At 38.3% G+C, this 24,522-nt stretch overlaps 1 protein-coding gene across 7 annotated transcripts in view; it reads right to left on the minus strand.

Moving 5' to 3' along the window:
- Nucleotides 1–24,522, minus strand: part of FAT1 (FAT atypical cadherin 1) — a 152,470-nt gene that overhangs the window by 83,701 nt on the left and 44,247 nt on the right. For 6 of the 7 annotated variants that reach the window (XR_005292510.2, XM_038399149.2, XM_038399148.2 and 3 more), the window contains exon 3: nt 15,533–15,847. The exons of the other annotated variant lie outside the window; for it this stretch is intronic. Coding sequence is in view for 5 of the 6 variants with exons in the window: in XM_038399149.2 (XP_038255077.1) it covers nt 15,533–15,847 (315 nt within the window). In the remaining variant the exon portion in view is untranslated. The remainder of the gene's footprint in view (nt 1–15,532; nt 15,848–24,522) is intronic. 7 annotated transcript variants of the gene reach the window in all.

A 24,522-nucleotide genomic window follows, 5' to 3' on the forward strand; every position in this document is an offset into this window, starting at 1 on the left:
CAAGTCCATTCAGAAATCAATGTGAGGTTACTTCCTTTTCATTGTTCGCCAATTTCTTCCTCTTCCTGAGTCATAAGCTCTTTAATAGTAAGCTCACTGCTATTTGCCCAGTCTCACATGATACCTGGCAAGACAGTTTCAAGCTGTCATAATCGTATTGTTTAAACAGCTACTAAAAATTATCTCCTCTATAAAAAACTTAAGGTTTATTTCAGCTAATGCAAAAATATACTACTCTACTCAAACAGCAAAATCTCAATGAGGCCAACATTTTAGCTGTTAATGTGTAATAAAGTCATGATCAGCTGAAAGCAGAAACATAAAAGAGTAATGATTACAGGATTAGTTAGTTTTAAGGTTCACTTCATCTGCTCCAGATGTTTTTATACTTCATGATTAATCTGCCATAAAATGTCTGCACAATAAGTATGAATCACAGAAGCTTTTGATGAATTCTTCAGGATAGAAAAAAAGACCATACATAACTCTTTGGGCTTTTCTGCTCATTGTAAAACTTTGGTTGGTGGATACTGGATCTGACATTTACTGTAGCTAAACAAACTTGAATATTTAACTTTTTTTCTTGCTTTCATTGAAGACATTCATCTATTCAATCCAATACATTTGTATAGTGGAGCCAGCTATCAACCACCATAAAATTGGACTCAGTATTTATGGTGGCTTCGCCCTGCTGTGCAAACAGTTTATGAACTTTAAACCTGCCATTTTCATATTATTTGGTAATTAGCAATGTCTTGTTTCAGAGAGAAACATCCCAGACATTTTAAAATATAGTGAGCAGTTTTTCCAAGCTGTTACAATTGTCAGGAAACTTATTTTTAATACAATTAAACTGTTTTTACTTAGGGAAAAATACTTCCACAATGTTCATTTGTGCTTTATTTTCAATTATAGCACAAGAAAAATGGCAACATTATTGAAAATTGTAAAAATGACAACAAAATAAAAATCTCAGCAACTGAAACTCTTTTTGGACACATGACATTTCTACAGACATCAAAATGCATCATGGAACATAAAACAGAGAATTAATTACTCCTTGAAAAAAATCCATCTTTTGCCAGCTACAAAAGTAACACAAACTCTCTCATGAAGTCTGACACACTGAGATAAGGCCAAATTCTGCTCTCCTACATACTGGTGCAACAAAGCAACAGTTGATCCACAAAAGTTTATGTAGTCAGCTGCATGAAATCAAAAGATTTCAGGAAAGTTATAGTGAGGTGTCTTAAGCAAAAAAAGAAATTAAAATGTGTGGTTTAACATGTAAGCTTCTTAGTACTTAATGTACTATATAAAAAGGAGCTGCCTTTTGGGAAATAAGACGTTCCAACATACCCTATACAAGATGTCAGATAAGGCAACAGCATGCATGTTTTATGTTAAGTTAGTCTGTCCTGTTACAGTGTTGTAACTCTGTCCTTGGAAAGCAAACTTTAGAGTACACCAAGGTAATCAAGATGAAAATCTGCTCTTTAGAGTCACTCTAGCTTTACACAGAATGATCAAGAACAGAATTTGGACCTAAATGTAAAGAGATACTATATTCAATTTTGCCCTCAAAAGGGTTCATTGTTAATTGGTGAGAGTCCCCGTGGCCTACACAAGCCAAAATAAACTCTCTCATATAGAAAAGGAGTACTTGTGGCACCTTAGAGACTAACAAATTTATTAGAGCATAGCTTTCATGAGCTACAGCTCACTTCAAGCTCACGAAAGCTTATGCTCTAATAAATTTGTTAGTCTCTAAGGTGCCACAAGTACTCCTTTTCTTTTTGCGAATACAGACTAACACGGCTGCTACTCTGAAACCTCTCTCATATAGGAAATCAAGAAGAATGCAGATGCAGCTGATAATTCAGTTGCAGTCCCCACTCCCCACCACATTCAGTGTTACCACAGTATGCCTTATAACACAAGCAGAGAAAACAAAACACATTACATGGTAAATATTAATTTTAGAGAAGATGAAGCAGCAAATTAGTTTGATTTGAGAAGATATTTTAAAAAATGATTAAGAAATGTTATCCACTTTAAAGAAAAATCTCAAAACAAAGGATGAAAATCTAAGCTAGTTTGATTGCATTCTGCTTAGGTGACAAAAACATGTTCCTTTCCATTCTGTTTAAACTACACATGGGACAGGGGAACACAACTTTCTGAGCTAAATTATTAGCTTTTGTTTGATTGTTTTGCTATTTTTACCTGTTTTAATTGTTTTGTTGTCTATTTATCTGATTTACAGGGATTTTTTTAGGATACTAAACTTTAAATTCACTGCTTCCACTGAAAGCTTTTCAGTTGTAAAAGATGGATTTCCTTCATCAGCTTTAACAACTGCTGTACTCCATTCCAGTTGAGAATCAGGTCTCCTGTAGCAACTTTGAGAACTGATTTTTGGCTTCACACACAGAAAAGTTATAATATACATAACTCCCTCTCTAATACCAAGAGAAAAGTGGAGAGTTTTCCAAAAGATTCAAAATATGCATATTAAAACAGCAGATTTGGATGGAGCTGTGCCTAGACATGATACATTTCTCACGAAACTGAAACAGTAAGTAATGGCTGGTTACCCAAAACAATAAAAAGAGACGTAAAAATATAGCATTAACCAGCCTGTCTCACAATGAATTTTTTTTCCAGCAAAAAGAATTCTTGTCTTTGAAAGGAAAATATGAAATTCCAAACGTTTTGGTGCTTGGTTTTTGTTTGTTTTTTGCTGGGCTGCTATGAGTTTAACACTGATCTGCTTGAAATTTTCTCTGATTACATATCTAAATCTTCTCAAAATGAAAGAAAAGTTAACCTGAAAGTATAGCAACTCTCTGAGATGGGATTCTAATCTACTGTCTTTTTATCCTTTGATATTAAGAATGGTTTATGTTGGACATATGCACACTGACAGAAATCCAGAGGAAGCAGGAGTTCAAAATGATATCAGGAATACTCCTTCTGACAGATTTATACATTATCTTAAGATTTCTTTTTGTGATGTGTGTGCGTGCATTGCTGCAGGCTACTAGTTCCATATGCATGTTATTAAAATAATAAATTAAAGCAATTCAAAATTAAGAATTAACACACAAAGAACTCCAACATTTGCCATCTAACTTATCCTGCCCTGTTTACACCAACTGACAAGTAGGTTCAATTAAATAAAAATAGGCAAAAACACACTGCCCATACTTGAAAATGGAACTTGAAGCTTCCCCCTCTCCTCCAGACCCTCTTCTTCCTTTTCATGAGCAAATTTACTCCTCTTCCTCTATTTCTGTGGTGGAATTTCAACCCATACTAGATGCTGAAAGTTTCTTTGAGGGATTTCCCAACAGCAGAGCCCTAGAATACACACTAGCCTAAAGATAGTGCTCTGTGCTGCTAGTAGGGAGAGAGAAGGACACAGATCAGTGCCAGACGTTTGAGTGTAAAAATATTTCACCAAGAAGAGTTGGCCAGCCATGCCAGAAGAAAGACTGGAGGCAAGGGATGTGATTTAATTAGGCTGCAACTTTATTCACCAAAAATATCTGGGAATACCTGGCAATAAATTGTACAGTGCAGGTTATCATAATTTCCTTAACCATTTACACATAATCCCCTACCTGGCTCCAGCCATACTGTAGCTAGAACCCTGCGACCTTCCCCTCACAAGAGGAGGGTCGGCTCTCCACTGTACCAGACACAGATGCCCCAAAACTCCCCCTTCTTAACTCCATAAAGGGATGCTTTCCCTCAAATCCTCCTCAAATCCATTTTGTCTGATAAATGTATCCCTTCCATAACAAGAACTTGCATGGAACAGCTGCCGCAAGTTTCACTTACTAAATTGTGAGAATATTACCTAACTCCCCAACACCACTTCACCGGGTGCCAAACCTGCTGTGAGGAAGGAGAAAAACCCCCACCACACCTTGGCCAGTCTGGCAGTGAGAGAAAAATTCCTTCCCTGGCCCCAAGGAAAAAGGGTGATTAGTATGATGCCCACAGCAAGTCATGAGGAAACTCGGTCCTTTTGCAAATTTCATAGGTAGGTGCTGCCAACCAAATCCTGGTAAGTTCTGTAAGGGGAAAAATATCTCCCCCACTCCACCCACCGAGTCTCAGTCTCCTGGTCAGAAAGAATGGCAGTGCCCTCCTCCTGAGTAAGCCCAGTTGCTTCCTCCTCTTCTCCACAAACTTCCCCTTCATCCCCCTCTACTACCCATTTAGGGGGAGACGGGGATAGAAAAAACAACTCAAATGCAACAAGAACCCTTTTCCTCCATCATCAAGGACTCACTCCATGGAAGCTGTAGTGAGCACATTTTGAAAGCAACAAGGGGGAGGCCTATATACGAGACCCCTTGCTCCTTCTAGCTGGTCTTTAATTCTCAATGCAAGTCCAGTAACTTGATTGTGTTTGCTCAAATAAAGACAATCCAAAACAGCAGAGGTGTATTCTCGTATCTATGCAAACATGAAATAAATAGGTGCAACCTAACAGAAATCTGTCCTATTTTTTTCTTCTTTCAAATGCTTTTAATACTTTGTGTATACATAATGGTGACAGAATTAAAAAGGTTTCATTTGTCATTTTACCTGTATGTAAGAGATGTTCCCTATACCTACAATGCGGAATATTGCTGGAACCTGCAACATCTCAAAAGGTAAAAAATTTAACTGCACAACCAGTACAACCCAATATACAATACTTGTGAGAAAGGCAGAAAACTGAAAAGGTAAAATACCAACAGACGGTCTGATTTTAGCCCTAGGAATAAGAAAAGGAATTATTAAACTGGCTGCGGGACAGATGTGATTCAACTGTGAAATCTTCCACAGCTAACACTAAAAGTCCTCAACGTCCTTTCTTGATAGATTAGTTTTTGGATTTCCAACAAATAAAAACTAGCCAAGCTGGAGTTAGTTACCTGGTTACCTAACCACTTCTGAATAGGAACAAATTTTGTAATATTAAACACAAACAGATACATTCTCAAAGTGATTTTCTGACAAAGAAAAAAAATGTCCTTTTTGCACAACCAAAATCAAACTGATGGTACCCTGCTAGAGGACTTTTGTCAATTTCATTTTCTGTCAGTGAAACTGACACAAAGCTTTCCTGGAGGACTGCTAAGCTGAGTGCCCAGCCCCAAACTCTGGGGCTGGAGCAGCAGACAGCCCAGGCACTCCATCTGCCCCCAAGCTCCTGGAAGTCCAACCTGGGTGCTCTTCCCCTTCAGTGCTGAAACTGTGGACTCTGACTCTCCAGCAGCTAGGCTGGAAGGCTCGTCAACTTTACTTGTAAAGATCCAAAACAAAATGAAATTGAATTTTTATTGAAAAACCTTCCCACAAAAATATGTGGTTTTGACCTTTCGTCCCATTTTGGGGCAAAATGTTTTTCAAAAACAATTTTTTTTTCATGGGAAGGACTTTCCATTTTCCATCTGGGTCTATACATTGCACTTACAAAAATCAGCTCTGTGCAAGGTGCAATACTTAGCATCCAACAGGTAAGGAACCATACCTCAGAAAGGCACAATACTCTTCTTGATTCCAAAGGTTGTAATGTGCTTTCTACCTTTCCAATGTGCTATGATTACTATTATTTCCACATTCTAGCTCAACTCATCTGTGATGGCATCCAATCCCCTCCACACAAGCAGAGTTCCAAGTACATAGTACCATGCCTGCAGCAGGGATGTGAAGTGGTTGCACAATAGCATGGGAAGGGGATCTTATTTTTCCTTATGCCTCTGCAATGCTATTTAAGCCAGGCCACAAGATGGCCTATCCTGTTGCAATTTAGAGTGACAACAATTCTGGGGTAGTGGTGTTCTTTCATTTTCTTTATTTTTCTTGCTTCATATCCCATCTCTTTTCTAAAAGAAGAATATAGTGGAACTATATTTAAAAAGAAAAAATATTCATTTAAAAGACTGCAGACATCTGAAATAAATCTGTCAATAGTCTAGTCACATACCTTCAAACGCTTGATAGTACTTTTATGAAGAACAGTAGTCCTGTGCTAAATTAAATTCTGTCTTCAAATGTAGGGGTATATATTGACCTCAGTCTCTATGTGCAATCCCTATTGATTGAAATGGCAGTTTTGCAGCCTATTAATTTCAATAAGACAAAAATTTGGCCTGAAGATAGCAAGACTGCACATCTTCATTTATTCCTCTCCCCAATATATGTCAAATAAGCAACAGCTAATCATATAATTACTATATATATTCCAAGATTTGTGGCATAAATGGATAGGGAATAAATCGGCAATATCTGAACAGCTAAAAATCGCAGCTAAATGCAATTTTCATTTTTCAGCAGATTTAGCATATGATTTAACAAAAGATGTTTGATTCTAGTTCTGAAAATGTTAGCTCAACCAGGATGAAGAACCACAATGTTAAACAATGGAGATTTCCTTTGCTAAAAAGAAGCATATACCCCAAGGTAGCCACAGGGCCTTCATTTCCTCACTAAGCAGTTCTCCAACGATATCGGAAACCCTTGGAAGTTGTTTGCAGCTATAGCCATTTCCTATTACACTTTGCTCAGTCTCCGGATCAGCCACAGCAAACTGACATTGCTTTGAATGTTAGGAACAGTTGTAAACTGATATGAGCATGTGACCTGGATGATCTGCCATTATACCCACTGACTATTAGCTTTTTATGACTTCATAATGCTCTAAGGATTAGCAAAGACTAGTCAATTGACAGGAGAATCCTTACACTAAGCATGACCAAAATTTTAATCTCATTGTCTGAGGCTAAACTTTAATTAAATCTGCATTATACAGTGGGACTTTACATATAAAAATAAAGGTGACATTTTCTTTAAAAAAAAAAAAAAGCCTTTAATTCAAACACTTTTTTCGTGCTCAATTGTTATGCACATTTTAAGGTCCAAAGGCTATGGTTTGAACTACAGGAGCTGCCACACATTAGCAAAATTCCTATCAGACTTTTTTAAAAAACAAAACAACAAACCAACATTCAAAACAAAAAAGTGCAGCAAAACTATCAGTCTTACATCTAAGAAGTTATTTTAAAAACATTAAGATTGCAAACTCAACCGCTCACAAGTTAGGAAATACCAGGATTAACACTGCCTATGCAACCTTAATTCGCTCCCTTTGTGTGTATCCCTCCTCTTTCAGGGAGGATTAAAAATAATTTAACAAATAAATAAATTTTAACAAATAAATAAAGCAGGTTTTTAAATTGTATATTTTAATAAAAATTAAATACAGATTTTAAAAACTACATAAAAGTACATTTGAAATTATTACAACCTGCATTAAGCCCTAACCTTACTATAATCTATTCAAATCATTTTTTTTAAACACACACACAAAAAATAAGTGACACGTTTGCTGCCAAAATCCTAAAGAAAGCCAAATGACTGAATTGGTTGAAGTCATTGGCTGAGCATCTGGAACCAGAGTTTGAAGTGCTAAGTCAGCTTTTGAAAGCATTAGCTTCTTCTGCAGGTACAGAGAGAATGTTTTCTTCATTTAAGTATTTTCAAATAGTTCAATGACTAGTTCACTTAAAGTTAAGAAACCAATTGGGAGTTCAAAAGCAGAAAAAGTTTCTCTCTTCCAATCTATGAAGAAAAAGGAGGCATGAAATGATTACATCAACTAGCTAGAAGTACCAATGTGAAACATGATTAAAATAAATATTTTAAATCAAGATTTCCTGGTTGGTGATTTAAATCAGCCCACCCTGTGGTCTTTAATTACATGACAACATAGTAGTTTTTCTACAGCCCCCTGACTCATTCAGTGTACAAGATGGATTATGCTCACTGAATAGATAGCTATTCAATATTCCCTTTTATTCTCCACATTCAATGTGTGTCTCCCAGCTGTATTTGCCACCTACCATCCAAACCCTGTACTGAATACAAAATTATTAGTTTCTTCATGGGCATGGCTATGGTGTTCTCAGAGTATTTCATAGATACAAATGCATTTTATCTTCATGACACCCATGAGTTTAGGTGGTTTTATTCCCATTTTATAGCTGGAGAACTGAGGTGCACAGAGATTAAAGCAAAAATGTCAGTGTACACTAATTTTGGCTGCCCAGATTAAGATACCTACTACCTGATTTTTCAGAGTTCTTAGCATTTACATAAGATTTTATATGTTCACAAAGCACGTGAAGATCCAATTGACTTCAGTTGCAGTTATGACCACTCAACACTTCTGCAAATCTGAACCCAGATGTCTCATATTGGGCACCCAGAAAACAAGGAACACACAATTAGTGACTACCTGTGATAATTTGGGTTTAAGTGAATTGACTAGGATCACACAGGAACTCTGTGGCAGAGGCAGAATCCAATTCTCCAGGGTGGCATTCAACTTCCTTGTACAGGAGACCATTCTTTCTCATCCTGTAATCCCGTCTCATTCTCTGTACACTACCTGACTTCTACAACAAAATGTGGCAGAGATTTCTACAGACAGTAGTGTCATTCATTGCACATGCCCAATTCATTCAGAATGCAGTCTGTCCTGTGCATAGAATGAGGCAGGAGTCCTCTGGGAAAAGACTAGACATATCAATCTAGCAAAAATTAATTTTATTCTACAGTCTAATGGACAAATCCCTGCCTGAATAGATGGATCTCTATTGGGGAAGAGAGTGCATGCAGCCTTTTCACCTCTCTGGCAGCTGAACAGGATTCTAGCCTCATGCTCAATGATATACTTGGTGGAAATCCACTACCAAGGTAACTGGTATCCCATTTGCACGGTGGCCCTCTGTCCTAACATGGGCTAGCAATGCCATTCCCACCCTCCCAGTGCACGTCCTCCCAAGTAACATCAGGCAGCACAGGCCTCTTTTCCAGACAGCTCAAAATACCATCCTTTCCTGTCTACCTCTTAAGGCTGGCGTACACCTAAAACATAGGTCAACCTAGCTACCTCACTTAGGGGTGCAAAAGTTCACACTCTAAGAGCCATAGTTAAGACGACCTATGCCCCAATGCAGACATGACTAGGTAGACACTCAGGTACAAGCGACTAAAAAGCCCCTTCTGGCACTGTGGCAAGCGTTTATAACACAAGCACTACAGTCACGTAGCTGGAGCACAGCAACTGTGTCGCTGTAGCACAGACATACCCTGAGTTATAATACAGCTTGAATTCTTTAACAAAGAGCCTGGTTTATACCACAGTAGAGCAGAACTAACATATCCATGTGAAACATATATTCAGAGGCTGCCCCGCCAAAAGTCAATCAAACCCCTTTGTTTGTGGACAACAACTTAATGGCTCTAGGCCAGAGGTAATTAACAAAACTCATGTGTTTTACCTGCTGAGCCATTATTACTTGGTCAGTTAAAGCTCAACCCTTTCCTTTCAGTGAAGTTTTCAGGCTAACAAAAAACAACAGACAGTACAAAATTACAGGAAGTAATAATAGAAAAACAGCATCCTGCCACAAGGGGATTCTACCTTAAGGAAATATATAAAATTTAAAGTAATTGCATTATGTAAAATAAATCATAAACAAAAATATACAGTGCTTTACAAAAGAATTCATGAATACACTCACCAAACCCCTGTAGAATAGATAAATATAAGTCCCCTGTAAAATGAAGATTAAGTGATTTGTCAAGGATCAAGTCAAACACGAAGTCAGATTTCCTGACTCCACCAGTTCTGTATCTTTATTTAGCTATCCTAAGGCAAACAGGAGGTTTGCAAGTAGAGAATCTAGTAGTACTTGTTTTAGTGCTGGGTGCTATATAGCATCTCATACACACATTTCTCTGAATCTCAAGTAAATGTATTATTCCAGGAGAGTCCCAGTATGTTGGTGAAGGAATGGATACGAGGAAACATCAAAGTTCATCTTGTTTTTAGACTTTCTTCCCCAACTGAAATGCACCACTGGAAAAAGTCTCTTTCCTCTACTCAACTATAGCGCTATGCTTGTGTTTAAATAGTCTCTTTGTAATCTGGCAGCATTTGTAAAAGGTTAGTGCTATATAATTTTGTGGAGTTTTCTTATACATTTGTCTCCTATATAGCAATTTGTATCTCTAGAAGGTGCCTCGTTGCCTCCCAAGCACCCCCTTGTGACTAGGTGTGGCTCTGCTGTGGCCAGCCTCAGTTTCTCCGCTTAATAAGGGGACACTGAGGTCACAAACATCTCGGTCAAGGAGAAGCCACTCTACTTTACAGCAATAAATAAAGCTTGCTGAAAGGAGCACTTGTACAAGGGTTTAAAGGCTTTTACCTAAGAGCCTGCATAAAACTTTAAAGTTCCAAAACAAAATATCTCTAGGTTCCAGCAGCAGCTCCTTCTGTAAGGCCTCAGGCTGTATACCTTTGTAGTCTCTCTCCTGGTTGTTTAGGGTCTCTCCCAGGCATCCCTATCTGGAGAGCTTTTGCCTAGTTCAGATTCCCTAGGAGCTCCCCTCCTCTGGAGCTTCCTTTCTTCTCAGGAACTTTTTTCAGCTGAGCTCTCCTAAGCTTTCTATTAGGTCCATGTGCTTTTTAATTAATTAACTGCCTTCTAGCTACTTAGGCAGTTAACTATCCCCAGGTGGACACAAGTTGGCTCATTCTCTTCAGTGGAGCTTGGCATAGGTAGGCTAGGCTAGGCATCTGACTCCCTTTAAGGGCCAGCACTATGACAAGACCATAATAATATCTGAAATCTCCCAGTTGTAGTAAATTGCTAATAAAGCAATGGGAAAAGAATCAGAGTCAAATGTGTTTAGTCAGTTGTGTTTGCCAACATGAATCCAGCAATTTAAAATTTAAAAAACTGGATCTTTGAGACTTTGGCTCACCATTCTCAAAGAAAAACTCCACATTTCCATATATAAAAGCTAGTAACTAATTGATATTGTGTGACTATGCTACAAATCCTTGCTGTAAGATACTTCCAGTGCTAAGAATCAGAAAATGAATAAGTGGACTGCACTTAATGGGTAGGGAAAATGGGTAAAATGCTCCCTATCAGACATATCAGGGGAAAATAAAAGAGCTGAACATGAGCCTACAGTGGTGGACCTGAGTCACAGGAGTCCAGATTTTTTGGTAATCAATTATTTCTGCTAAACATCTGCTGTGTTCCGCCCAGAAGTGGCTGCATTTTAGTGGTAGGTAAATTCAGACACACTACTGAACATCCATCAGAATAAAAAGCAATATATACATATAAGATGCTATAAAGGACAAAGTACAATCTCTCCACTCTGGATTCCATTTCTGAGCAGTGGTAGGATCAAACTGATCGACTGGCCTGAGCCATGTACTCTGAAAGGCTATTAAATGTTTCTATTTCAACCTCCTTCTTCCAAAATCTCCGAGTAGGTATGGAGTCCCACAGTTTTGTTTAACCTGGGCCATATTTAGCCTTAATCCATTTCTGCAAAGAAGAATGAAAGAACAGTGAAGGGCTCTACGTGTGCTAGTGAACAGGGAAAGTCATCCTTTCATACTGATGGATTCAATGATCAAAACCATAGAATAGTTATCATGGATTGCATATTTGGCTACATTCTAAGACCAGGAAAGTTTTGCAATTAATCTCTGCTTTGCTTGTCAGTTGCTAAATGACCAATACTATGATACTAGTCTCATTCTTGCTGGCTAGCTCTTTTGTGCAGCATCTTTCTTCATTACAAGTGAACTTCAAGATCCAAAAACATGATAATACATTAATCTCATCAAAGTACAGATGTACTTGAAGTAAAGAAGATAAGAAACTGTCGCATATAAAAGAGGAAATGTGCTACATTTTCTCATTTCAACTAGAGCTATTGCATAGCATTTCTCTTTACAAAATAAAGAAATATGTTAGTAACAAGTTTTAAAAATGCACAGTTGTGTTTATAACTAATTAACATAATCAGAGAAATTGCTTCCAAGGGCTACTAAATGTTTACTGAAGCAGAGGATATCCGATACCTGGACTTCCTTAGGCAGATGGGACATACCACTTCTACAGGTACCACTTGTTGAAAATAGTTTTATTTGCACTTTAAGGTCTATGCAGCATGACACCCCTAAATAGGTGATTGTCTGTAGGGATCTAAAAAAAACATAAGCCTCTCCTGCATGATGCTAAGGCTATGTCTACATTACAAGCTAGGGGTGCGATTCCCCTGCTCATGTATATATACATTTGCACGCTAACTCTCAATGAACTAGCACAAGTATAAATAACCACGTTGTATGGTAGCACAGGTAGCAACAGCAGAAGAATGTTTGAGCCATGCCACATACCAACCCACCTGAAACTGGTGGATATGTACATGAGTCGTGCCTCCACTGCCATACCATGGTTACACTGCTATTTATATTTGGACTCATCTGTAGTGTACACATAGCCTAAGAACAAGGCCCCTTAGTGTAAAGGCTGCAAGGGCAGGTCCTCACTACCTGCCGGATCGGCAGGTAGCGATCGATTTACTATGTCTCATCTAGATGCGATAAATTGATCCTTGAACACGCTCCGTCGACTCTGGAACTCCAGCTTGCGAGAGGCGAAAGCGGAGTCTAATGGGAAGCGGCAGCGATTGACTTGCCGCCGTCCTCACAGCCAGGTAAGTCAACCTAAGATATCTTAGGCCGACCCCCCAGCCGCTCCCCGTAGTGTAGACCAGGGCTAAGAGACCCATAAAGCTCTATATATGGATTAGCCACCAGCAGAGGACAAGAACCACTGTGTTAGCACAGGTTACATCTAGATTATTATTATTTATACTCCAGCAGCACTTAGGAGCACTAGTCATGGAGCAGGACCCCACTGTGTTACTTGTTGTACAAACAGAATAAAAAGACAGTCGGTACCTCAAAGAGTAGGTGACAATCTAAAACCATTTCAAGCGTATTTCTAGTATACACTTTAAGAATCATAACATAATGGCTCTAAAACATATACCATTAGTAATAATTTGATCATTTATACCTGGTTTATTAACATAGGGCTTGACCACAGAGTTGTCACAAGATGCTACCTACAGGGCCTCACATGGCTGTGCAGCCCCAAGAGCAGATCGGGGCTGAACTGTGACACACAGAATCATAATGCATGCTTGTTTCCCCCGTTCCCCAAAGGAAGAAAGTCATCTGCACCAGCCCCTTATCTGGCACCGTTTACTTCCCCTTCTGTGACGGCTCAGCCCGTTGGATGGTGTGGTGGAGCAGAGTTAAGTCTCTCTCTACCTTTGTCTATCCATGTGGGAGGGAGCATAGGTGCACCATGAAGGCTGCTTTTCCCCATGCAGTAACTCTTGGTTCAGTAGCCCTTATAAAGAAGCAACTTAAAACCTTTAGGTTTCAGAGTAGCAGCCGTGTTAGTCTGTATTCGCAAAAAGAAAAGGAGTACCGGTGGCACCTTAGAGACTAACAAATTTATTAGAGCATAAGCTTTCGTGAGCTACAGCTCATCGATGAAGTGAGCTGTAGCTCACGAAAGCTTATGCTCTAATAAATTTGTTAGTCTCTAAGGTGCCACCGGTACTCCTTTTCTTTTTTTAAAACCTTTAAACACTCTTATATCCACTATGTGGGCAAGTGGAGCAGGTTATGAGCTCACTCATAAGGAGATCGCTTGTACCCAGATGTACTGCTCAATTCAGTCTTATTTTAACTAAAATACTTATGACTTTACTATTACAGAATGATGAAAATTGCATTCTGTAGTTAACACAATATCTAGTGTCGTTTAAAGAGATTTTGTAACTTTTTTTACATTCTAACCCATTTGAAAAAAACCTTAGCCCTAAACAGGGCCTAATCAGTCTAAGTGTATTTGATTTCCAAGAGACAGAATGGATACTTGGAAGATAATGGCCCTCATAAACTCAATCCAAGTGCATCTTGATCACTGACTGGGGATCTGGTGCAGATCAGTACTCTAAAACCAAACAATCAGGCAGAGAGTCTAAGGCCCTTTGGGGGCATGGCACTGAGAATAAGGAATTCTTACTCTCTAATGTCAGCTTTGACCCAAATGCTCTTTGAAGACTTGGACAAGTCACTTAACCTCCTTTGCCTTAGTTTTCCCATCTGTAAAATAGGAGCAATAATATTTATTTGCCTACATCCCTGGATTTTTGAGTATAATAATTAATTAAAATTTGTAATGTGCTGTCTATGCTAAGTAATAATATAGAGCAGGGATGGCCAACCTGAGCCTGAGAAGGAGCCAGAATTTACCAATGTACGTTGCCAAAGAGCCACAGTAATACATAAGCAGGCCCCCATCAGCTCCCTCTCCCCCCCAGCACCTCCCAGTCTCCCCCAGACTAACAGATATGTTAGTCTGTGATCACCACTTCCCAATTATATTATTTAGATTTAGAAACAGGATTTTAACTTTAAGCTTTGGTCCTTTGAATCCCCTGTGACTAGTCCATGTGTGAATGGGCAAGGGCAATGGGGGGGGGGGATTGGGTTGGGGGAAGGAAATGCAGAATTACTTCCATTGTTCCCTAGACTGTGTGTGGTTGGAGAGTGAAACCACTGCTTGTACTAGCAATGAAAGCAATACTAACCTGCCTAGAGAGGGAGGCAGGTTGTGGGTGAAGACAAAGTACAGCTGTAGTATATACCTCCCTGGATACCCAGGAGGCATTTCTGGTTGACTCAGTCAGAAGTGCTTCCTGGGACTTCCACTGTAATATAGCAGCTGCACATACCTCCCACATACAATACAGAGCTGTGCCCTAAGCAATGATATAAGTTTAAACTGAGAATCATTGACAAGTCTCGGCATTTGCACCACTTCCTGTACCTTTTGTAAAGACTAATGAAAAAAATAGCATACATATCTTGAATGTTTTCTACAGTCATCCATAGGCAGATATTATTGGGTAACCTTTACATTGTCCTAAGTAACATTTACTTTCTTTAAGTTCATTGTTCTGTTTCAGTTAAAACAGACAACAGTATTTAGCTTCCCATCTCTCCATTCTTACACACATTTCAGTACTTCTAATTTCAGCATCACCCCTTTCTTATTTATGCTTCTGTTAGAAATTGCAGTATTTCTAGATTTCCCCCAAATGTTAGGCATAACACTGCAACATAATTGTATCTGCTATATTTTGAGAATAAAAACATTCTCCAGTTTACCATTTTCAAATTATGTGCTAGATTACGAACTCTTTACACAGGTGAACAGTTACACAAGTATGGTAGTCCATATTGATTTCAGTGGAACTACTTGTATGAGAAAATGTTTGATGATCGTCCCTATGCTATTTGCCTGTCAACATAAATCTCAAGTGGAAAGAATAAACACAACAACTTGAAAGAAAATTATGTGAGGGTCATATTATGCCCAACAAGTTTAAAAATCACTGAAATATCTGGTTTTCTCTGTAACTGTATGATGTGAAAGTATGACTAGAACATTATAATCAAAAAGCTACTCAATAGGTAAAAAATACTTTCTTAATTATGTCCATTCCACAGCATTTACACAGGACAATAAATTGATACACGTCACATAAAGCTATGATGTATACGTACCAGTTTTGGGGTTTATTGAAAAGAATCCCTGTGGGTTTCCACTTGTAATCTTGTAGGTCAACTTTTCACTAGAGCTGGAATCAGGATCAAATGCCTCAATCCAAATGACAGATACATCCTTAGGAGAATTCTCCAAGACTTCTGGGTAATAAACAGGTTCTGTTGTCTGCGGAGCATTATCATTAACATCCCCAACTTCTATGTAGATTTCAATGAAGGAAGATAGAGGCACAACACCCTGGTCTGTTGCGTAAACAGTTAACCAGTAATGTGAGGTAGTCTCACAGTCCAGCAGATCAGCTGTCTCTATTACACCTGTTCAACACGAGGGAAAAAAGCAACAATATTAAATGCCCCATAAGTATAAAAAGTTAGAAATTTTTTTTAAAAAAATCCCACCAAACCCAACACAAAACTCACAAATGAATGGCACAGACTCTTGTGTGTGTGTGCGCGTGTGTATGTGTGTGTGTGTGCGTGGGTTAACCTGAATGTTTAAAAACCAAACGCCCTTAGTTAGTACTAAAAGGGTCTGAATTTTTATATTGTATTGTTTCAATATTTATAGATCTATTTTCTTTTTTAACCTCTCTTGAGAATTATCTGATCATTTAACATCATTCCTGAAACTATTTCTGCCTAGAAGATATTAATTATGTGTTATCTGAAGTCTTTGGGACTTGATTTACCCTCTCAATTCATCACTCCTGACAATGAGAGTTTAACACTGTATTAAATTATCTAACTGATTTAGTACCAAAGTTTTGAACTATTTACCACCATTTAAATTAGTGAGAACCTATTTAAATTTGGTTTCAGAGTAGCAGCCGTGTTAGTCTGTAACCGCAAAAAGAACAGGAGTACTTGTGGCACTGTAGAGACTAACAAATTTATTTGAGCATAAGCTTTCATGGGCTACATCCCACTTCATCAGATGCATAGAATGGAAGATATAGTAAGCAGATCTCTATATATGTGTACACATACATACAGAGAAGGTGGAGGATACCATAACAACTTCCACCTTCTCTGTAACTTCTTACTATATGTTCCATTCTAAGCATCCGATGAAGTGGGCTGTAGCCCATGAAAGCTTATGCTCTAATAAATTTGTTAATCTCTATGGTGCCACAAGTACTCCTGTTTTTAGTTAAAATTTGGTGACACATACACTCATATGTATCTATGTGTCTGCGTGAATTATGTAAATGAATGTTTCTTAATGTGTATAAATACTTGAATCCATATACACAACCTTTCTGAGAAATCTGAAAATATTTTATGTTGGTTTATGTTGCCCTTTTCAGCCTTAGCTACAGTGTTTGCCGTTACTTTGGCAAATGAAGGTGCTCCTCTTACCCTCACTGTGTACCTGAAAAAGAACTAAAATTCACTATTTCTAAAGAAACAGAGGAGCAGCTACAGAATACACACTTAATACAATTTATCTCCCAAATCTACAGGAGTTTATCTGAACAAGGATCTCAAAATCTGACCTAATAAAGGGAAAATACATATAGCACTATTTTACACGCATCTTACTGCCCAAGGTAAAATTATAACGTATATGTTTCCATGCCAAGAATGTGGCATAAAATGTAATTTATTTGACAAGTGGGATAATATCAAAAGGTTTCAAAGAGCAGGACACGCTAAAATCATTTCACCCTCTTTTCTTTGAGCCAATCTTTCTTACATCATCCAGACTCTCTTCTCCCAGGCATCATTTTCTAGCTAGACCCAAAGAGGACCTGACATAAAAATACCTTAATATCTACAAAGAGAGGGACCAAAAAAAAAAAGCAACAGTATGTGATAATCATAAAGGGGCACTGTGAAGGCCGGTCATTATTAACCATTATCATTATTATTTATGCTACAGTAATGCATAAAGACCCAATTGTGACTGGAGTCCAAATGAGCCAAAACACTGACATGCCAGCTAGGTTTGGGATTGGGGACACATTTACATGATGTAATATTTTCTACTATCCTGTGCCTATGTGTTCTGCTCATGCATGCTGTCAGTAAAATTGGATCTATGTAAATACACATTTATGAGTGCATCTTCTGAAGCATGATGTTTGTAAAAATAGTATTGCTTCATTTCCCCTGCTTTAGATGCATTGTAATCCCCTTCCCTTCATTAAACATAATGAATGTTTGCTTTTCGTAGGTGGGGGGGAGGAATATTGCCTCTCACCAAAACTACTCTAAGAGGTTTAAACATTGTTAAATTTATATCTTCAGATTGTGTATCTGAGGACAAATTATGGTCCAAACGTAACTGCCACTGAGATCCCATTAGGAGTAGCATGAACAGAGAGCATAATTTGGCCGATGAAGAAGATAATACAATTAATGCATCCGATGAAGTGAGCTGTAGCTCACGAAAGCTTATGCTCTAATAAATTTGTTAGTCGCTAAGGTGCCACAAGTACTCCTTTTCTTTTTGCGAATACAATTAACAGTTTCTCAAACTCTTAACTGTGTCTTTGTCCTTATGGGAAATTGCATGAGAGTCTGATGATGAAAACCCTGAATCAAAAATGATAGTAGGGTTATTTTCTGGAAAAGCTAGCTTCTAATACAAGAAAGAAAATTCAAGTAACCATTTACTGTTAAAGCAGAAATGCACATAATTTCAAACACAGTATTCAACATTTTAGAATTACCACCAGATGTCACTATGGAAACTGGTTGTGTAAAATGTAGAAAGCAGTAGGGCCGGAGTAAAGACAAGGGCAAATGAGAGTTCTGTATATTAAATTATATTCTGTATAGGATGCTCTTAAAAACAAAATAGATAATAGTGTCTGTCTAGGTACTTTTTTTTTTGCAGAGGAATCCACTAATACCAGCAAAGTACTGAAAAGATAAGGTATTACTTTAAAATAAGCTGGTATTTTATATTTTCCAATTTTCAATTTTGTATTTGTACTTTGTTTACCTAGGATTGTCTTTCAAAAAGCCACAAATAATAATCATATGCAATCATTGTATCTCTGTTAAGCAGTTGCCAATTAGCTATGCACTTCATTCTGCAAGCATAATTTCTGAATATCACAGAGAACATAAACAAATTATTTTTAAGTGCATCTATCTGTGATCTGTATTCCCCCTGAATGTCCAGGATCTATTTCTATTATTTACTCCTGTTGTATTTTTTAATGTCTTTTTATTTATTAAGAAGACTTACTTGAGAGTTAATGAACCAGATAAAGAATCCTGACTTCACTTTTAACCACAGCATTTCCATAGAAACCCCATGTGTTGAATGTGGCATGCAGGAGTTTCAGTTGTACAATCTGTGCAGGCTGTGCCCTTATTTATCCCTGTGGCAACTTCGCAAAAGCTACATGCCCTACTGACCATAAAGCTAGATTACGTTAATTCCCTCCTAGCAGGGCTTCTCTGTCACTTGCAGCTTGTGTAGAATGCAGTGGTATGCTTATTAGTGGCATGCTTATTATGAGCAGCTATCACCATAATATGCCTCCCCTGCATTCTTAACACTGGCTATCTCAAAATAAAATGATTAATATTAAAAAGGCCCTGTATGTTTTTAAAATTCTCAGAAGGTAAGCTTTAAGACAGACCTCCTCAAGGCACTCACCCACCCCCTTTTACAAATTCCACATCTCCTCAGTTATGGTGACTCCTAGCTACAGACAGACTGTCAAAGTCTTGCTCCCTTGACATCTCTCTCCAACACCTGAAAACTTTAAATCAACTATTTAAAACAAGAAAAATGTTTTTGCACAAAAACAAAAGAAACCTAGATTCAGAGGGGAACCATATAAAATAGGTTTCTAACTTTCTAATTGCAGAAAATCAAACATCCTTGCCCCACGCCTTTCCCGAGGCCCTGCCCCTTCTCTAAGGCCCCCTCCCCCCTCCCTCATTCTCCCCCACCCTCGCTCACTTGCTCCTTTTCACAGGACGAGGGTAGGGGCACACGCTCTAGATGGCGCTTATCTCAGGTGGCTCCCTGGAAGCAGCGATATATTCCTCCAGCTCCTAGGCAAAAGGGTGGCCATGGGGTTCCAGGTGCTGCCCCTGGCCGCAGGCACCGCCCCCACAGCTTGTACTGGCCATGGTTCCAGGCCAATGGAAGCTGCTGAGCCGCAACTTGGGGCAGGGGCAGTGCACAGAGACTCCATGGCCGTCCCTCCGCCTAGGAGCCTGCCGGGAGCCGCAGGGAGCATGCCAGCCTCACTGTGCTGCCAACTGGATTCTTAACAGCCCGGTCAGCAGCACTGACCAGAGTTGTCAGGGTCTCTTTTCGACTGGGTGTTCCAGTTAAAAATCGGACACCTGGCAACTCTAATGTAAAAGGATTATCAGGGTAACAACCAGAAACATGACACTCCTGAAAATGTTAGTACATTTATTTTTCGTTTTATTTCAAATTCGGTCTGGGTCCATAAGATGATTTCTACAAACTCTTCACTTTGACAAAGCTATGATTTTTGTGAAAATTTACAATGACAAACCTACAGTGCTACTGATTAATTAACCAGTGAACAACTCATCTAGCACAGATGTCTACCCAACAGGATAGCGTTGGCTTTCAGAATTCTTCCAATTTTAACTTGCTCTAGGGTCACCTGCACTGTAAGTCTGCATTAGTGATTAGCATCCGGAAACCTGAGCTACCTAAGCTGACAGTGAGAGTGAAATGAATCATTCTTCCATTTTTTCCTGTTGGAACAAATCCCAAACTGTTGAACAAATATTTCTTCAATAGGACTGCTGTTTAAAAGTTTGAATCAGATCAAACAAGTATGAAAGAAGTTCATTCTAAGGAACAGTTGAGGAAACAATAACACTGATATCTGTATTGGGACCTGAACTTAATGTTAAAAATAAAATATTACTTGATGCAAAGACTCCTCAAATTTGCAAACGAAATATAGCAGAAATACAAACTTCACCTCCCTTCACTTCAGAATAGATATCAGTGATAGGCAATTAGAGAAGATAGATACCTCATTAAAAATGGACACACATACATTCTAAGAATTAAGTTAGTCTGACAATATTAAAAATGAAGATACAAAAAGCCACTGCTTCAGTATACGGTACATGCAAAAGGGAACTGGAAGAAATGAGGCCAAGCAGCTTTCCCTCACCCTTTGCACACAGGTCAGCCACATTTTCTTTTGGAACCAGACCCACTACTCCAGGTTAGTAGAGCTAAACTGATGAAAGGGATATGGGAAGGATGAGTGTGAGGGTATGACTCAGCTTTCCCCCTTTACACCAGGAAAGCTCTGAGGAGTACATCTTTCAAAATGGGGCAGAGCTACTAATCCAATGTGCACTCCCCCTAGAGGAATTCTGGCTGTGACACGCCAGTTTTTTCCAGGGCTCCCTCTACAGAAATATACAACCCAAAATACATTCAATAGTTTAAAAATCACAGTCCAGTTTGTATCAGAAACTATGCACAAAACCACACCTTAAAATCTCTTACCAGCCCCTCTCCTTCATATCTGACCTTAAATGTTTTAAATCACCAATAAAAAAAATGACACTAATAGTCGCACCTTAAATCTCAAGGGGCACTGGAGCACACAAAAAACACACAATATTCAATAAAATTTGCAAGCTCTGCTCATGAAGTTACAGGCCTGGAACAGATCAGCTAAACCAGGATGAAGATGCTTTTCACAAGGATAACAATATTTTCTTCCCTATCACTGGTCCAGGATCAGTGCTCCCAAAAGTGAATTGGTCCTTAAAGGTCTTGTGCTGGTCTGCCAACTATTCCTCTTTGCAATCTTTACCATATTATTCTAGTAGCCCATCTTATGTAGTTTTAGAGCAGACTAATGCTTTATGCTAGCTAAACTAATTCTTTATGCCATTTGGAAGACAGCATTCTAAGCTTTCAGACCTAGTAAATCATTGGATTAGAGCTTCAGTGGTTTTCAGGAGAGCAGTCACAAAAATTATGTTTCATTTCAAATACTAAGAAGAAGAAAGAATCAGAAAGGTGTGATTTCTGATGACTTGGCTGGTCACAAGGTCAGTAAATAAATGCTCTTTCCACTGGGATAGCTGTGGGTAGAGTTTCCATCTCTTCAGCAGTATGAAATAAATATATTTTTTAGCTCTGGTGGTTTACAAGGTATCAGGTCTTAAGCTACATGAGATCTACATTTATCCCTCCATCTTCCATTGCTTTTTTGGCATGGGTCCAAGAACAAATATAGCAAGTGCTGGACTTTAGACAAATGTAAATTTCAATTCCTAATTGTGCTACACTTGGCTCTAATCCATGCTGCAAGTCCATCACTTTAACAAATGCTTAATTGACATAAATATAGAACATTCACCACCACACAGAGTTTGGGATTTATATTTCTGATTTTTTTTCCCTTAACACACCTCCAACTGACCTGCTCTCATGACAAAAGATGAAGATGCTGAAGGACGATTTTTCATATCACACTGACAGTAAAGCCAGTATTTCAGAATGAAGAGGAAAGGTAGAATATCAAAATGCACATACTGTGCGAGATTCTCATTTATATTAAGCCCCTTTTACATCAATCTGGTAGTGTAAGGAGGTCTTGAAAGTGGGACTAAATTACACAGACCTACTGAAAGGTCTTTTTACACTGCCAGGGTGGTATAAAGCAGTTTTAATGTAAACAAGAATCCGGCCCTTCATAAGCATCACTAATATCTTTCAGTGTTGTTAGGCAGTTTTTAAATGGAAGGTGGTTGAATGGCCTCCCCTACATTTTAAACACTTTACAGATAAGCACTACTACTTCTTAATCACTTTTCTTTCATAGAAAAGAAATTTTATTAGTGAATTCTTCACCCATTTTTGCCTAGGCAGCCTGGTAATCTTGCCTTTTTACAATGCTATGCTCCCTTCCCTATCTTGCTCCTACACCTAGTTGCATTCTGCAAAGAAGGAAAATCACCATTAACAGTTTCTTTAGTTTCTATATCTGCTAAAGAATTGTTGTCCACCAAATATAGCTCTGTTGGGGGATGGTGAAATCTGCAGCTCCAAAACCCTTTTTCCTAGGCGAGATGTAGAAGTTCTTCAGCCTTTCCAGAGATCAGGACAAAATTAGGGTTTTACTCCTAGACTAGTGAGAAGATAACATAATTATCTGATGAATCTTATCCTAGACTGTAATCTGCAAAGGGGCATCAGCACTGATATTTCCTTTTGGGAAAAAAAAAAAAATACTAACCTAGAGTTAAGAAAATTCACTAGTGTTCTCCAATCAGAGCTGAACATGGGGCCAAGTTCTTCCCTCATTTACACACAGTTGCAAACTTAGGGCCAAATCTTGCTCCCACTGGAGCTAATGACTTCAGTAAGAGACACTCAGTAAGAGCAGAAAGAAAAGAAGTATTTGTGGCACCTTAGAGACTAACAAATTTATCTGAGCATAAGCTTTCGTGAGCTATAGCTCACTTCATCGGCTGTAAGAGCAGATGATCCTAAATTAATTCAAAGAATAAATTGCCCCAAGAGCACAATATTTGAGGAATTAGGATTGGAGGTTGAGAGGTACAACCCTCTTTTTCCTTCACCACCGGGGCCACATGCCACATGTTTTAGCCACTTCACAATCTGGAGAATATCATGGATGCTGTAGGTTACAAAAGCCAAAATGGACTTATTTAAAATGTAGTACATTTCTCATTCTCAACAAAAAAGAACTGACAAAAATGTGAATTTTCAAGGTCTTAATAGTATGTCTAATTTAAATTAAAAAGCCCAAAACCACTATGACCAAAGTCACTAATAAACCAAGAATAAATGTATAAATCTAAAAAAAGGCAGACAGACAGTCTTATATACACCAATTCCAACCAATTAACAAATGCTCCAACTATAATACTCCCAATTCCCAGGGATGATCCTCCTTAAGTGTGCTTATCCACGAAAACTCTCATTAACAATATTAATGACTCCGCAATGGAAATCAAAACCTGCAATCATTTCTCAGCAAAGCATGAAAATGCAGTTTAGCAGAGCTTGCCCTGGGAATGACATTTGAAACAAACAAAGAGAAATCCCTGGCCTGGAACATGATGCTTGAAATCTGATTACAAACTTAATTAATCTAAATTCTAATAAGCTTGGTAAATCAAAACCTTCCTCAGCCACTTTTAAATCCTGTTACTGCTATATGAAGTAACAGCAGTACTATTTTGAAAACTGTGTGAACACATATTTTGATCAAATATGACCTTCAATAGACAGTCCAAATGAAGGATTAAAAATTAAATAGATTAAATCTATTACAAACCCAGAGGCATGCTTTCCCTACTGCCACTAGTTCGTATTGACAGCAAAACAGTACGCTATCTTCTCCAATCTTTTAACTCATGAGACATAAAAGTACAAAACATTATTTAAGCTGTATACTATCCATTTTCAAATAGCAAAAGAAAAAAAACATCCAAAGGCGGCTTTAACTTAATGTTTATTGAAATTCACTCTCTCATCCAGTCCCTCTCTGCTATGTAAATGTATGCACAACTGTATTTCTCCTATGCACAGTTGCCAATATTTGAAAAATGGGTTCAAATCAACCTGAAGGCCCACGGCCACCAGATGACCGTGTGGCAATTCTGGTCAAATTTCTGGTTTGTTCTTTTTTTGGTGTTTGTTTTGTTGTTTTTAAGTATATGAATCACGTAGGGACAGATTCTGATACTTATATTATGCTCATTAGTACCATGCTCCTTAAGTGATACTGATGGGACTTCTGGGGAGCACGAATAAGGCTGTCAAAATTTCTCCGTTTATTATAAGGGCTTCAAAACAGATACAATTTTCCAGCTGTTCTTAAAACTCCACTCTTCTACAATGACAAAGGTCCAGGAAAAAAAAATAAAGCGAGAGAGATATCCTCCAACATTTGCATCCTCTGCCTTTTTATATTACATGACATCACCTTAATATATGATGTAATGATGTTACAATAACGATGTTTCAGTGCAAA

The sequence above is a fragment of the Dermochelys coriacea genome, chromosome 4 (genome assembly GCF_009764565.3).
Source record: "Dermochelys coriacea isolate rDerCor1 chromosome 4, rDerCor1.pri.v4, whole genome shotgun sequence".
NCBI lineage: Eukaryota > Metazoa > Chordata > Testudines > Dermochelyidae > Dermochelys > Dermochelys coriacea.